The sequence below is a fragment of the Ptychodera flava genome, chromosome 18 (genome assembly GCF_041260155.1).
Source record: "Ptychodera flava strain L36383 chromosome 18, AS_Pfla_20210202, whole genome shotgun sequence".
In the NCBI taxonomy this organism is placed as follows: domain Eukaryota; kingdom Metazoa; phylum Hemichordata; class Enteropneusta; family Ptychoderidae; genus Ptychodera; species Ptychodera flava.
The window spans coordinates 15,773,947-15,789,790 of record NC_091945.1 but is presented as its reverse complement, the minus strand read 5'-3'; the positions used below and the strand labels follow the sequence as shown (position 1 = coordinate 15,789,790).

The window sequence follows — 15,844 nt, the reverse complement described above, 5'->3', positions numbered from 1 at the left end:
ATCAAAACATTATTTAAGCATAGAATATAGCATTCTAATTTTTGGTTCCTATAAAAGTGGACCGTTCCCGGAGGTACTGCAATACCGGGTCGATCCGTGGCCAGGACGGAGCAAGCCCCTATTCCATGGCCCAATTCCAAAAATCAGTTTAATATCGAGCTGCTCGGTGAGCAGCGTATCAGATATTAAGCTGATAAGAACAGATACTACACATGATCTTAGCCAAAAGGCCGAGAAGCGATACCCATGTCAGTGTCGTAAAGCTTTAAACGGTAAACACGCCGTAACATTATATACGGTTTCGTTGTATAATACCTGTCGCGCCGTATCGCTGTCATCGAATGAGTTATACACAGAAGACTGATGCAGGGGTGTCAATGTTATTTAATTTAAAACTTTATTGCATGATCTTAAAAGCAAAACAAAAATATTTTCTCCCAATTTGAAAGTATTTTATCATTTTCTGTAAATCCATGTCTACAGAACGTCATGCTGACGAATGCATTGTCAGCAATTCAGGTGTTGTTATTCAAATGAGAACATTTCTTTCTTGTCTGATGTCTGTTCATTCAAGGTAAGTACCCATGGTTCAGCAGTATTTACAATAATCGCCTTGTCCAAACTGCGCAAAGTGTGAGATTTAGCGTCCAACTTGGAAAACATCCTATCTTACCAGCTCGATTATCGGGACATAAAAGTATGAGTGTTATACTTGAAATTGATCTAAATAAAAGTCCGAGCATCCGTCCATAAGGAAATCCAACTTTTTCAATGGATGGAGAAAATGGAAAGAGAAAATAATAATTTAAAGTATAACCTTTTAGAGTCGCTGTCAATAGAATGTTTTGATACAGTCGCCGAAAAATATAGAACAATTAAAAGTACAACGATGGTCCTATCGTGCAAAATCAGTTGATCACTGATGAAATGGCCATGTACCATAAAGTTTGTTGTGTGATGTGGATTTCTTTTCCTACAATAACATTCTGATCAGTGTGGTTACAGGACATTTTTCACAGGCTGTTCAAATCTGCACCATCATACGCCTTCTTGTCATTTGCCATCACATGACGATAAAGAAGCTCGAGCCATTTGTAAAGCTAAACATGCTCCTCCATGGAAAATGTTATCAAAAGATAGGATAGGTGTGACACTAGATGAAACTTTATCATGGGATTTTCATATCGATACTTTGTGTAAGAAATTAAGTATGCGTATAGGTCTATTGCGTAGATTACGATCATATATCCCCTATGAGTATCGTATGGTGCTATATTTTGGATTGTTCCAGAGCGCTCTTGACTATTGCTGTATTGTTTGGGGTAATGCAACCGAAAAAAATATTGATAAAGTTTTCATTCTTCAGAAACGAGCATTACGTATACTTTTTGAACTCCCCTTTGACTTTCCATCGCAGGATTTATTTTCATCTCTGAATGTTATGTCAGTTAGACAGCGTATTTTTTACTTTACTGCAATTTCAATGTTTAAATGTATGAATGGTGTCTGTCCACAATATTTATCAAGCTTATTTACTCTAAACTGCAATGTTCATGACCATAATACGCGGTCTGCATATCACCAGGACTGTTATGTGCCAAGGTGTATTTCAAAATCTGGTCAACGTAGGTTTCATTTCCGAGGATCTAAATTATGGAATACTTTACCTACAGATATTAGACAGAGTACTACTCTTTATACTTTCAAACGTAACTTGAAATACTACATAAGAAGGAATGTTTCCCTGTAGTTCCGTCTCTTGTACGCATGTCTGTGATATGTAGTTTTCTTTTCTTTTTTTTCTGAAAGAGCCCCGATGAAAATTACTGTACAGTAATTCGGCAGCTCAATAAAGTGTAAATAAATAAAATAAATAATAAAAAATTACTAATTGAACGACGGAAATACGAAAATCTCTCTGGGAATGTACATGCCATTGTTAAAACATTTATGTCAAGATACTAATAACATATGGATGTGTAAGGTTCTTGACAAGAATCGAGGGAAAGGTTGATAGCATGGATGTAATCCATGGTTGATAGATATACCCAGTTATCGGAATAACAATTATAGAAAGAATACGTTTATTGTTGCTTTAATGGAGTTGGTAAAAGGTGATATTTTGATGATGTCGGATAGTTTAACTGACATTTAATTGTTAGAAAACGTAGCAGTTTATGTATATTTCGCTAAGAAGGGAGAGTATCATAGCTACTTTCTCGGAATTATTACGGATGAAAATATGGATGTTACTGGAATATACAATACCACCAAGAATGCGTTTGTATCGTTAACCATGTTAATTGAGATATTAATTTACATCACATGCAGATTGTAAATATATTCAGTCTGAAAATCAACCCTCATCAGACTTATTTTCCAAAGTACATTGTATGTGGCCCTGTCTAAGAAAAACTAAGTACTGCATTTGACATTCTAATTTTTGGTTTCTATAAAAGTGGACCGTTCCCGGAGGTACTGCAATACCGGGTCGATCCGTGGCCAGGACGGAGCAAGCCCCTATTCCATGGCCCAATTCCAAAAATCAGTTTAATATCGAGCTGCTCGGTGAGCAGCGTATCAGATATTAAGCTGATAAGAACAGATACTACACATGATCTTAGCCAAAAGGCCGAGAAGCGATACCCATGTCAGTGTCGTAAAGCTTTAAAAGGTAAATAGGCCGTAACATTATCTACGGTTTCGTTGTGTAATACCTGTCACGCCGCATGGCTGTCATCAAATGAGTTATACACAGGTGACTGACACGGGGCTATCGGTGTTATTTGATTTTAAACTTTATTCGACGGTCTTAAAAGAAAAATAAGAATATTTTCTCCCAATTTGAAAGTATTTTATCATCTTCTGTGAATCCATGTGTACGACAAAACGTCATGCTGACGAATGCATTGTCAGCAATCCAGGTGTTGTTATTCAAATGAGCAAATTTATTTATTGTCTGTTGTCTATTTATCCACGATTAATACCAATGGTTCACCAGTATTTGCAATGACCGCCTAGTCCCAAATGCCCGAAGTGTAAAACTTTGGCGTCAGACTTGGAAAATATACCATCTTACCAGCTCGATGATCGGGAAAGTATAATTATTATATTTGAAAATGATCGAATTAAAGGTCCAAGCATCCGTCCATAAGGAAATCCAACTTTTTCGATAGAAGAATAAACAGGAAAGAGAAAATAATATTTTGAAGTATAACCTGTTAAAGTCGCTGTAAATAGAATATTTTGATACAGTCGCCGAAAAATATGAAATCAATTCAAATTACAACGATGGTCTTATCGTGGAAAAGTTAATCACTGATGAAATGGCCATATACCACAGAGTTTGTTGTGTGCTATGGATCTTTTTTCCCCAACAAAAATATTCTGATCAGTGTGGTTACATGATATTTGTCACAGGCCGTTCAATTCTGCACCATGATACGCCTTCTTGTCACCTGCCAGCACATGACGATGTAGTAGCTCGAGCCATTAATAAGGCTAAACACCCTCCTACATGGAAAAATGTTATCAACAGAAAGGATGCTCCCTATTTGGACGACGGAAATATGAGCATCTCTTTGGGATACATGCCTTTTAAAACATTCATGTCCAGTTACTAATAACATATGGATATGTAAGGTTGATGACAAGGATCAAGGAAAAGGCTAGGTTGATAGCATGGATGTAATCCATGGTTGATAGACACCCCGTATATCGGAATAACAAGAGTGTTGAAGCAACTTATTGTTGCGATAATTGAGTTGGTAAAAGGTGACTTTTTGATTATGTCGGATACTTAGTTTAACTGACATTTAATTGTGAGAAAACGAAGCAGTTTATGTATATTTCGCTAAGAAGGGATAGTATAATAGCTACTTTCTCGGAATTATTATGGATGAAAATATGGATGTTACTGGAATATACAATACCATCAAGGATGCGTTTGTATTGTTAACCATGTTTAATGAGATGTTAATTTACATCACATGCAGATTGTAAATATATTCAGTCTGAAAATCAACCCTCATTCACTTATTTTCCGAAGAACTATTTTATTTTTGTATGTTGCCCTGTGTCAGGGAAAACCAAAAAAAATGACATACGGGATGGTAACTTTCTAGGACGCACATCGTAAATGAACCAACACAGTATCCGAGAATTACTAACCACTGGATCCGGCATTCTAATTTTTGGTTTCTATAAAAGTGGACCGTTCCCGGAGGTACTGCAATACCGGGTCGATCCGTGGCCAGGACGGAGCAAGCCCCTATTCCATGGCCCAATTCCAAAAATCAGTTTAATATCGAGCTGCTCGGTGAGCAGCGTATCAGATATTAAGCTGATAAGAACAGATACTACACATGATCTTAGCCAAAAGGCCGAGAAGCGATACCCATGTTAGTGTCGTAAAGCTTTAAAAGGTAAATAGGCCGTAACATTATCTACGGTTTCGTTGTATAATACCTGTCGCGCCTCTTCGCTATCGTTGAAAGAGTTACACACAAGTGACTGGCGTGTGGGTATCAGCGTTAATTAATTTCAAACTTCATTGACTTGTCTTAAAAGAAATACAATAATGTTTTCTCCCAATTTCAAACTAATTTATCACTTTCTGTCGCGATTCATGTGTATGTGTACTTCCATGGTGCAAAAGTTGACAGAACGTCATGCTGACGAATGCATTGTCAGAAATTCAGGTGTTGTTATTCAAATGAGCAAATTCCTTTGTTGTCAATTGTCTGTTCATCGACGATCAGTGCCCATGGTTGGTTCAGCAGTTTTTGAAATAACTTCCCACCCGCAAATGCCCGATATGTGAAAATTTGGTGTTGGATACGGGAATTCCGACTTTTTCGATAGAGGGAGAAACAAGAAAGTGAAAATTATATTTGAAATTATAACCTTTTTATATTATTATGCCACTGTAGAATTTTGGGATACAGTAACCGAAATAAAAAACACGATGCGAAATACAACGATGGTCCCATTATGGAAAATTGAAATCAATAATGAAGCGACCGTGTACTATACTCTTTGTTGTGCACCACAGAACTTCTGCTAACAGAAAAACGTTCCGATAAGCTCGGTGACCTTACAGTCCATTTGTCACAGGTTGTTCAAAACTAAGACATGATATGCTTTCTTGTCATCAGCCATCACATGACAGTGTTCAAACTCAAGCCATTAATAAAGGCTGAACACGCTCCTCCGTCGAAAATCTTACCAACAGACAAGATGCTTGACTATAGTTGAACGACAAAAATATGGAAATCCCTGTGGGAATGTACTTTCTTATGTGCAATATTGACATCCACTTATTGAGTTCATTTATGTCTAAAGTAGATGACAAGGAGAAAATTCCAAAAGATACTCTTCATTTCGGATTTGAATGTTATAGTAGGGAGGAGTCTCCGAACTGCGCCTCTACGAGTTTTTGTTTAGACACATGTATTTCATGCACGATATCTAAACGCATCACGTCAACATGGCTGCTACATGATGTACCTTATGACAAACATATGTTAACCCTCATCAATCGCCAACTACCTTCGATACAGAGTTGACATTGGTCTTATGAGTAACATACAACCATTGAGGGCAGTGTCGACTGCGATTGCGGATCAGGAGGTGACAGAGCAAACCGTACAGGAGGCAAATATATCTGACATTTCATTGGTAGAAAACAAAGCAGTTTATGTTCGGTTCGCCAAGAAGAGGGGAGCACCATAGCTACTTTCTCGGTATTTGTACTTGTAAAAGTATGGAAGAATAAACAATGCCTTTCTGAAGAATGCGTTTGTTGAATCGATGAGATGTTAATAAATTATTCCGAAAATAAAGTTTAACTACGTTACTTGTAGTCTGGTTCCCTGACCCATTTCCCCGGTAGAGGGCGTGGGGAAATATAGGGTCAGGTACCGGGTAGCCATCTTGAACAGAATTTTGTTCAAGATGGCGGAGGTTAGTCACCTGACAGAACATGCTACAACAAATATGGCTGCTGCCATGAAAACGCCGGTCAAAATTCGACTGGATCAGAATTATGTTTGAACACTGGTATCCGAACCAAAAACATTGGCACACGAGACGGGAAACATAAACTGAAAGGATTAATCAAGAAGTACGGGAAATAGAGGTGATTGAAGGCTGGCTGTGATATCGCTGCAGTACTTGTTGCATGTATTGAACGCGCATAGGGTCATTGAGGTCATCGCCGACTGTGGCGTGACCCCAATGACCCGAGCACGTTCGATACACGCCACAAGTACTGCTGCGATATCACAGCTAATTGAAAGCAAACTTTGTTGGAACTGTGAACGACGATTGATTTCGATGGATAGAATGGTGTCCGAATTTCGTGAAAAATGCCAGGCATCATGTCGACGTTCTAAAAGTATTAAGAGGTGTGCTAAATCACAGTGGCTAAATCATGGAGGTAGAAAGTCTTTCTTTCTACCTCCACGGCTTTGTGGTACAAACAAGAAGTTGGTGTCAAGTTAGCCTGAAAGTGCGAAACCCAACAAAGATGAGAAAAAGTTACAAGTGTTACTTTCATCCAATCATAGCTTGTTTTATTTTAACCCAATAGCGTCCATGTTTACATTAGCCGGTACCTGACCCTATATTTCCCCACGCCCTCTACCGGGGAAATGGGTCAGGGAACCAGACTACGTTACTTGCAAATTGTCCTTATATTAAATCTGAAAATCAATGTCCAATGTCTGTAGTTGTGGCCCTTTCTTAGAGAAAAATAGGTCATAACAATACAAAGGCTGGCAACTTCTAGAACGGACATCATACACAATGTAGTGGTTCCTGTACAATTATATACATTAAGAGGGGGAATATCCGTGGGGTATTTAAGTACTGCATTTGGCATTCTAATTTTTGGTTTCAATAAAAGTGGACCGTTCCCGGAGGTACTGCAATACCGGGTCGATCCGTGGCCAGGACGGAGCAAGCCCCTATTCCATGGCCCTATTCCAAAAATCAGTTTAATATCGAGCTGCTCGGTGAGCAGCGTATCAGATATTAAGCTGATAAGAACAGATACTACACATGATCTTAGCCAAAAGGCCGAGAAGCGATACCCATGTCAGTGTCGTAAAGCTTTAAAAGGTAAATAGGCCGTAACATTATCTACGGTTTCGTTGTATAATACCTGTCGCGCCTCTTCGCTATTGTTGAAAGAGTTACACACAAGTGACTGGCGTGTGGGTATCAGCGTTAATTAATTTCAAACTTTATTGACTTGTCTTAAAAGAAAAACAATAATGTTTTCTCCCAATTTCAAACTAATTTATCACTTTCTGTCGCGATTCCTGTGTATGTGTACTTTCATGGTGCGTAAGTTGACAGAACGTCATGCTGACGAATGCATTGTGAGAAATTCAGGTGTTGTTATTCAAATGAGCAAATTCCTTTGTTGTCTGTTGTCTGTTCATCGACGATCAGTGCCCATGGTTGGTTTAGCAGTTTTTGAAATAAATTCCCACCCGCAAATGCCCGATATGTGAAAATTTGGTGTTGGACTGGTAAAAAACCACCTCGATGGTCGCAAAACTACAATATTTATACTTGAAGATTATCTAAATAAATGTTCAACATCTGTTGGAAAATCCGACATTTTCGATAGAGGGACAAACAAGAAAGTGAAAATTATATTTGAAATTATAACCTTTTTATATTATTATGCCACTGTAGAATTTTGGGATACAGTAACCGAAATAAAAAACACGATGCGAAATACAACGATGGTCCCATCATGGAAAATTGAAATCAATAATGAAGCGACCGTGTACTATACTCGTTGCAGTGCACCACAGAACTTCTTCTAACAAAAAAACGTTCCGATAAGCTCGGTGACCTTACAGTCCATTTGTCACAGGTTGTTCAAAACTAAGACATGATATGCTTAATTCTCATCAGCCATCACATGACAGTGTTCAAACTCAAGCCATTCCTAAAGGCTGAACACACTCCTCCGTCGAAAATCTTACCAACAGACAAGATGCTTGACAGTCTATAGTTGAACGACAAAAATATGAAAATCCCTGTGGGAATGTACTTTCTTATGTGCAATATTGACATCCACTTATTGAGTTCATTTATGTCTAAAGTAGATGACAAGGAGAAAATTCCAAAGATACTCTTCATTTCGGATTTGAATGTTATACATAGTAGGGAGGAGTCTCCGAACTGCGCCTCTACGAGTTTTTGTTTACACACATGTATTTCATGCACTATATCTAAACGCATCACGTCAACATGGCTGCTGCATGATGTACCTTATGACAAACATATGTTAACCCTCATCAATTGCCAACTACCTTCGATACAGAGTTGACATTGGTCTTATGAGTAACATACAACCATTGAGGGCAGTGTAGACTGCGATTGCGGATCAGGTGTTGACAGAGCAAACCGTACAGGAGGCAAATATATCTGACATTTCATTGGTAGAAAACAAATCATTTATGTTCGGTTCGCTAAGGAGGGGGAGCACCATAGCTACTTTCTCGGTATTAGTACTTGTAAAATTATGAAAGCGACTGGAATAAACAATGCCCTCCTCAAGAAAGCGTTTGCTGAATCTATGAGATGTTAATTAGTTATTCTGAAAATAAAGTTTAACTACATTACTTGCAAATAGTCCTTATATTAAGTCTGAAAGTCAATGTCCCATGTCGTATTTTTCAAAGAACTGGAGTCTGTGGCCCTTTCTCAGAAAAATATAGGTCATAAATAATACAAAGGCCGGCAACTTGCAGAATGCACATTATTCACAATGTAGTGGTTCCTGTACAATTATACACAGAAGAGGGAGAATATCCGTACAGTGTTTAAGTATTGCATTAGGCATTCTAATATTTAGTTTCTATAAAAGTGGACCATTCCCGGAGGTACTGCAATACCGGGTCGATCCGTGGCCAGGACGGAGCAAGCCCCTATTCCATGGCCCAATTCCAAAAATCAGTTTAATATCGAGCTGCTCGGTGAGCAGCGTATCAGATATTAAGCTGATAAGAATAGATACTACACATGATCTTAGCCAAAAGGCCGAGAAGCGATACCCATATCAGTGTCGTAAAGCTTTAAAAGGTAAATACGACGTAACATTATCTACGGTTTCGTTGTATTACACCTGTCACGCCGCATCTCTATAATCAAATGAGTTACACACAAGTGACTGGCGTGTGGGTATCAGCATGATTTAATTTCAAACTTTATTGACTTGTCTTAAAAGAAAAACAATAATGTTTTCTCCCAATTTCAAACTAATTTATCACTTTCTGTCGCGATTCACGTGAACGTGTATTTTCATGGTGCATTATAAGCTGACAGAGTGCATAATCAGCAATAATAATGCTGACGAATGCATAATCAGCAATTCAGGTGTTGTTATTCAAATGAGAACATTTCTCTGTTGTCTGTTGTCTGTTTATCCACGATTATTACCCATGGTTCAGCAGTATTTGGAATAACCACCCACAAGCAAATATGCGAGACGATAAATTTTGGCGTCCGACGCATGTCAAGCGTCTGAGACGTTTAACGTTTTACAGTAGGCAAGGATCAAGTTTTAGAAAATTTTATCGAAATACAAGAGTAAAGTTCCATCAGTAGCTTCTTCGCTAGCAAAGTTAAGGACTGCCTCACAACATCTATTGGATAGGAACCATTCCGTGGTTCTGGGGAAAATACTACTTTCCGACTAACGCCAAATGTGTAACGATACCATGCAGGTTCTCTGGCTGCACCACCGGCTCGCTGAACACTGGGCTACACTAAAATAAGGGTATACTGCGTGGTCAACGACGAAGGGGCTGTGGGAGTCAGTCTAGGTTTAAAATTTCACAGTCAACCTCTGCATAATGCCTCCCCTTCCCTGATTTAGCATTGGTCTATTTTAGTGAAGAATTATTTTACTTATTTGCATTTCTTCTCTATTGGCTCTGATTGGCTGCTCTATCACCGTTTGATCAGTATCTGACCCACCGTATAAGCTATCGAATTGCTCGGAAAACACGTTTTACTATCATTTATAAATGTAATTGAATGTACGGAGCCTGTCACGTGTATGTCTTTTGAGAGAATGAGTTAGTTTCTGTGTCATTGGCACTGGCGTTAACCATGGCATAGGGATTACAACTTAATTTGTATCCTCTGATCAGAAAAACATTTGCACAACAGTACGGATGTGACGTGGAGTAACTTTGGGACATTCGGGAAGGAAAAAAAAGGGTTGACTTGCCTCTAAAAAGTGTCATTTTATTATCATAGACGCAAGTCCTACAATATGCTCGGAACAGATAACATTTTCATAACTATGCAATGCTTTAATCGAACAACTATAAACTTTAAATGCAACTAGCTTGCTTGCGTGACAACCTTGTACTTTTTCATCGAATGTTCTCATCTTTGACATTACTCAACAAGCTGTTAGTCAAAATTGACATTTGTCTGTTACAGTGCTACGGCTACAAACGAATCGAAGTTTTGGTGTACACGTATTTACAATTACACAAAATACGAAATACTAAAGACGACATGTACAAAACCGTTCAAAATTTTAAAAAAAATTCTACGTATATGGCACATTGAAGTCTGAGTAAATGTAATTTCAGGCATAATGTTTATAATACTGCTGAATAACGCTGAAAAATCCGGAAAGGTTTTAAGTTGTAGACCGGTTTTGATTATAACTCCCCTATTAAAATATTGACACATAAATGGTAAAATCGAAATCAATCACATATTTACTTATGCTTTTAGCCATTTCATTGTCTGTCTTCAGGTGCACTTTATATTACTATTGTATACAGAATTGATCCGGAATCGCACACGCATCTTGCTCACGCATCTTTCCTCGTGTTTCTTGTTATCAGAGATCATTCATACGTTCATTTAATTTTTTTAATAACACCCTCCCCGTAATTCTGTAGTCCATGTGTTTACTTTGTTACAACAATCAGTGTTATTCAAGTTGCTTTTGACTAATGTTTAGTTGACATCAATTGCTCATTAACCGTTAGCATGGGACACAGTCCCTCGTGAGCTAATCAGCTCTGGGACTATTCGCCCCATAGACGTGTGTACATAAGGTTGTTTCTCGCTTATGTACACACGTCTATGGGGCGAATAGTCCTAGAGCTGAATAGCTCACGAGGGACTGTGGCATGGGATGCTCCATCATGCTTTGGCCAAATTGTTTGCGACGACAAAGTTTAACCTCTTCAGGGGGTGGGGGGTATGAGGTGAAAGGTTAGAACTATATAGTGGATTGCAACTGTATGGCAAATCGACAGGGTCTATATGTACAGGCATAAAGTAGGCGTGGAATAATACATAAACCTCGCAAATTTAAAATGATGTTAAAATATGCATTTTAGGACCTGTCAAAAATATGGAGAAACGACCTCAAATTTATATACATGGTATAGAAAATATAAAGCCGTTCAAGGTGGGAAAAATTGTGTAGGCGTGTTTTGAAGTCACCCTCGAAGCCTAAAGCAGACGTACTCTTCCCTTCACGAGAATGTTGTTGCTGGCGTCCAATAGCGTGGGCCATATGTGAAAGTCAATGAGAGCATTTTGAATCGACGAGGGTGAAGCATCTGGTCCGGGGTCGTGGTGGACTGCCCTAAACTGTTTCTCCTTGTGCGAAATTTCAATGTGTGGTCGCAGGATGTTCATTTGGAAAGCGACTCTGCAGGACTTTTCGATGTACTGCCTGATTTCTTTGTTTTCCTCAACCGACGACTGCAAAGCGGATGGCCATTCTTTCTTTAGCTCGCCACAAACTTCCTGTGAATGAATGATTAATAGCTTATACTATATATATATATATATATATATATATATATATATGAAAGAGAGAGAACAGTTTCACGCATTCACGCGATCATCAGATAGGTGATTTTTTGCTTCAGATGCTTACGTCTATGTATCAAGTTGGGCCAAACCATTTACGGTGTTTGGTTGGGAGAAAGTTTTAAAGGCAGAATGTCGGTATGACGTTTAACAGGTTGACTATGTACCAGGTACATCAAACTATTAGTAGCATTTCTGTTAGACACATTTAAGCAACTGCCTGCTTTTGATAGAATATTAATATGAGTTTTATGTGATGAAAAGACGACAATTACTTACAGACATAACATCATCAAGTGGACATTTTTGGAGCAACTGTTTCAGGAAACCAGCACTCGTGTCGCCCGCTCCTTTAAAAGCAGCTTTTAACTCCGGATTGCTGTCAATTACCGACGAGTAGAGCGCCACAGCGCGGCGTCTGAGAGCGCCTTCTTCCTAAATCAAGAGAAGAGTATGTAGGATTGACTTCAGGGATCAGGAGAACGATAGACAAGGTACATTGAAGATACAGGCAAATAATGAGATTGCAAAACTAACGCCAAAACTTTGATCAATTATGATTACAGACGAAATGTGAATTCTAAAGACGATAGTTGTCTCAAGTCCACTCTCACTGTCATATGGCTTGTTGTAGATCACAACATTCGCTAACATTGTAGGTAGGAATGTAAGAACTTTATTGAAGGGCAGACGTACTGAGGACCCCTGTGAATGAATGTCCTCTACAATTCAAAGGTCAAGACACTATACCATCGAGTTATTTGTCTCAACTGAGAGTTCTTGCGTTGCTCATAGACAGTCTCGCTTCTACAGTTTATGCAGTCTGCTTCACACGGTGCACGTACCTGGGTTCTGTTCACAGGGTAGTGGACCCCATTCAGCAACAATGACGTGAGACGGTCTTCGAATTCATGCACAGCTCGTCGCGTTATGGTAAATGCAAACTACATAAATGAAAAATGAAATGCTCACCTTGTTATCGAAATTAAGTCAATTACAAACTACATTTCTTTTTTTTTTGCCGTACAAAAAACATATCATCATAATGTTATATTTATTTAAAAGGGACAGGATTTTTTTATCGACTGCATCTCTGAGCAAATTGACCAACTTTCAGAGGAGAACAACGGGCTGTAAAAATCATAAAAATAGTCAATGTCAACAACCACTGCGAAAGCTGGGGATCGAGGACCGCCGCTTTAAAATGTTTTGAGTCATACAGTATACGAACATGTAGAATCTCGAGGCCTAATGTCTTTCATGTGTCTAGCCATAGACCCTACAGCTCTAGAGTCCATATGAGATATTCTCTGTGGTAGTAATGGTCTGTCTGTGGCGAATTTTACATGTATTTTTACCCGGTATTAAAGCCCCAGTGCTGCTAACTTTTGATGATAATTTCACCATTTTTATTTTGAATGTGAACCATAATTCCTTGGTTTTTCTCCCCAAAGAATGTTGATATACGCAGTATCCAGCCTGTCAACTCAGCCCCTACGGTTGTAAAGTGCATTGTTATTGTTGAAAACTGACTTCTGGTCCGCGCTAGAATTCAAATGTAAACAATATTCATGCATTTTACGCATATAGACGCTAAGTTGACAAGCTAAATAGCGGGTGTTTCAACATTCTTTGGGAGTAGAATAAGAAGTTGCAATTGATTTATAAAATAAAAATAATGAAAAAAAAACCATCGAAAGTTAGCAGCACTGGGGCTTTAATATATAATAAGGGATGTTTGTAAATGTTTGTCGGTCACGGTGCGGCATAAATGAGTAGATTATTTAAGGGTTTCGTTCCACTTACCACAAAGACATCACAGAGAAACTGAAGATGGTACTTTTGAAATTTTGTATCACCTCCTAGCGGTGATAATTGCTCCAGTTGCCGCCTGGCCGTCGCCCATTCTCTGTTGTACAATTCCAGGTACTGTTTAACCATTTCTCGTGGGTCACCCTTTATTTTCATGGACACTGGCCTTGTATTCCTGCCCCTGCTGTAGTCTGGCAGATACCTGGATATTTCGCGTGAGACACAAACATAACAGGTCAATAATTCGTATTATAAGATACCGCACGCGTATTCTTTCCCTTGCTTCGTGAGGACAAGTCACACTGACTGAAAAAGAATACTAGTAATGAACTGACAGAGCCTGATAAAGAAACACATCGCTTTTTCCAAAGTAAGCTTGCAGTCATGGCAACTCCCTGCATGCCTGCAGGTGACTGTGCTGTGGTCTATTCCGCTCTGCGTCTATGCGCCCCATAGTTCTCAGGTATATGTACACACCTCTATGGAGCGCATAGACGCAGAGCGGAATAGAAAACAAGTCTTCTTGTCATGTATATGTACACACGTCTATGGGGCGCATAGACGCATAGCGGAATAGACCACAGGTGACTGTGCTGTGGTCTATTCCGCTCTGCGTCTATGTGCCCATAGTTCTCAGGTATATGTACACACCTATATGGAGCGCATAGACGCAGAGCGGAATAGAAAACAAGTGACCATGGAGCGATATAGCCCTGTCACAAATTAGTACCGTGGTCAATATGCTATTTCAGGCATACAGTCGGAACTTAGCAAGTTGCATGGACAACTCTGAATCAAACTGGTGAATCGGGCGTTCTATGGATGTAAACATCAATGGTTGTACATATGTCAGAGGTGTCGCTGAAGGTCTACAATCAATCACCTCTCGATGTTAGTCATTTATGTCCTTTGTGTCCTGTTTTTTATGGGACGTATAACCTATGACAATTCAATGTTTTATACCAGAGGTACTTTCTTTTGTGTACTTTGGCTAGTGCACATAATTCATGCAGGTGTGTTGAACCGTAGTTTATCACTCCACAGGTTGGCCATTTTTAGGTATAAACATCGCAAACAGTGCAAAATGCTTGTCTCATAATGGCCTCTTTTGCTTGAAATGCAAAAACGTGCCATCAAGGAAAATGTTTTATACGATATTACCTAGACGTCATATCTTCTATTATTGTTTTCAGTGCCTTGTTTTCATGTTGTAGTTTCAGTTTTTCGTCTTCCAGCCTCTGCAACATTGAGAGAACCTCGCGTCCGTCCAGCATCGGTCTGGCACTGCCGTTCTGATGTCGTGTTTCGTCTTTCGCGGATGGTTTTCCCGTTCCGGCAACATCGTCTGCATTGTGTTGAATCCCCCTGTCCTCTCGTAACAGAGCGAGTCTGCTATCTGTCGACGATGTCCCCGGATCATCGACAATGTATGGTTGTAAATTTCCTAACTTCCCTGGGGGCATCGGGCTGATACCCTCGAGTTTTGTCTCATCCGCGGTAACCTTAGGATGTTCAGTGTTGTTTGTACGATTTTGCTCGTCGACAGAAACTCTCTGGAGTCCATTTCGACTGTTTCGATCAGGTTTCTCTGCCATTTGATTATGACTGTGTGACGAATCCCTTACACTAGCTTCAGCCTCACGTCGGGTACTACTCTCGCTCTCTCTTCGGGTCACTTCACGAGGAATGTCGACCTCTGCACTGGTTATTCCAGACGTTTCCATATGATTGTCTTTGATAAGCCCACTTTTTATGGCCACTATGAGAGTTCTGTCAGTGTTTGAAGCAGTAGATATTATTTCTTTCTTGGCACCACCGCTAGGTACAACTACCTTACCGCCTGCTGGGTGTGGCGACACACCTGATGCACGAGTTATGTCGCTTGCTGTGCCCGTCGTATTCGGACCCTGCAAATCCTTGGTGGAAGTTGGCCGTCGATGCCTGTGCGGATCAATCGGTGATATTTCAGGATCTACGCCCGAGTGCGAGTTTCCCATGTCTCCGTAAAGTCTGAAGCACGATCAGCGGGGTTTAGTACCCTTCGCCCGAAAAAATGAGCGTCGATCACTGACTCACGGAAGCACCGATTTCGCGGTCGTAAAAAAAGTTAGTGTGTGACTAAACAGTAAGACTAGGTGTATTTTTGAATACCAAT

General features: G+C 39.5%; 1 protein-coding gene and 5 non-coding genes across 6 annotated transcripts; all 6 read right to left on the bottom strand.

The window, feature by feature from the left end:
* Nucleotides 1-51: 51 nt before the first annotated feature.
* Nucleotides 52-242, bottom strand: LOC139118024 (U2 spliceosomal RNA). Its single transcript, XR_011548626.1, has one exon. It is a non-coding gene; the product is annotated as a U2 spliceosomal RNA (small nuclear RNA).
* Nucleotides 243-2,453: 2,211 nt separating this feature from the next.
* On the bottom strand, nt 2,454-2,644 carry LOC139118023 (U2 spliceosomal RNA). The gene has a single exon (XR_011548625.1). It is a non-coding gene; the product is annotated as a U2 spliceosomal RNA (small nuclear RNA).
* A 1,559-nt stretch (nt 2,645-4,203) lies between these two features.
* Nucleotides 4,204-4,394, bottom strand: LOC139118011 (U2 spliceosomal RNA). Its single transcript, XR_011548613.1, has one exon. It is a non-coding gene; the product is annotated as a U2 spliceosomal RNA (small nuclear RNA).
* Nucleotides 4,395-6,901: 2,507 nt separating this feature from the next.
* LOC139118025 (U2 spliceosomal RNA) lies at nt 6,902-7,092 on the bottom strand. The gene has a single exon (XR_011548627.1). It is a non-coding gene; the product is annotated as a U2 spliceosomal RNA (small nuclear RNA).
* A 1,792-nt stretch (nt 7,093-8,884) lies between these two features.
* LOC139118012 (U2 spliceosomal RNA) lies at nt 8,885-9,075 on the bottom strand. The gene has a single exon (XR_011548615.1). It is a non-coding gene; the product is annotated as a U2 spliceosomal RNA (small nuclear RNA).
* Nucleotides 9,076-9,202: 127 nt separating this feature from the next.
* On the bottom strand, nt 9,203-15,844 carry LOC139116972 (uncharacterized). Its single transcript, XM_070679729.1, has 5 exons — nt 14,851-15,844; nt 13,684-13,891; nt 12,723-12,821; nt 12,157-12,312; nt 9,203-11,811 (listed from the first exon to the last, which is right to left on the bottom strand). The coding sequence occupies exons 1-5, from the start codon at nt 15,684-15,686 to the stop codon at nt 11,512-11,514; spliced, it is 1,599 nt and encodes a 532-aa protein (XP_070535830.1). The 5' UTR covers nt 15,687-15,844; the 3' UTR covers nt 9,203-11,511.

Coding starts and splice junctions, on each gene's coding strand:
- LOC139116972 (XM_070679729.1), bottom strand. CDS start 15,686: ATGGGAAACTCGCACTCGGGCGTAGATCCTGAAATATCACCGATTGAT. Junction 13,892..14,850: donor ATAGAAGATATGACGTCTAG/GTAATATCGTAT, acceptor CGAAATATCCAG/GTATCTGCCAGACTACAGCA. Junction 12,313..12,722: donor ACCCTGTGAACAGAACCCAG/GTACGTGCACCG, acceptor CTCTTGATTTAG/GAAGAAGGCGCTCTCAGACG.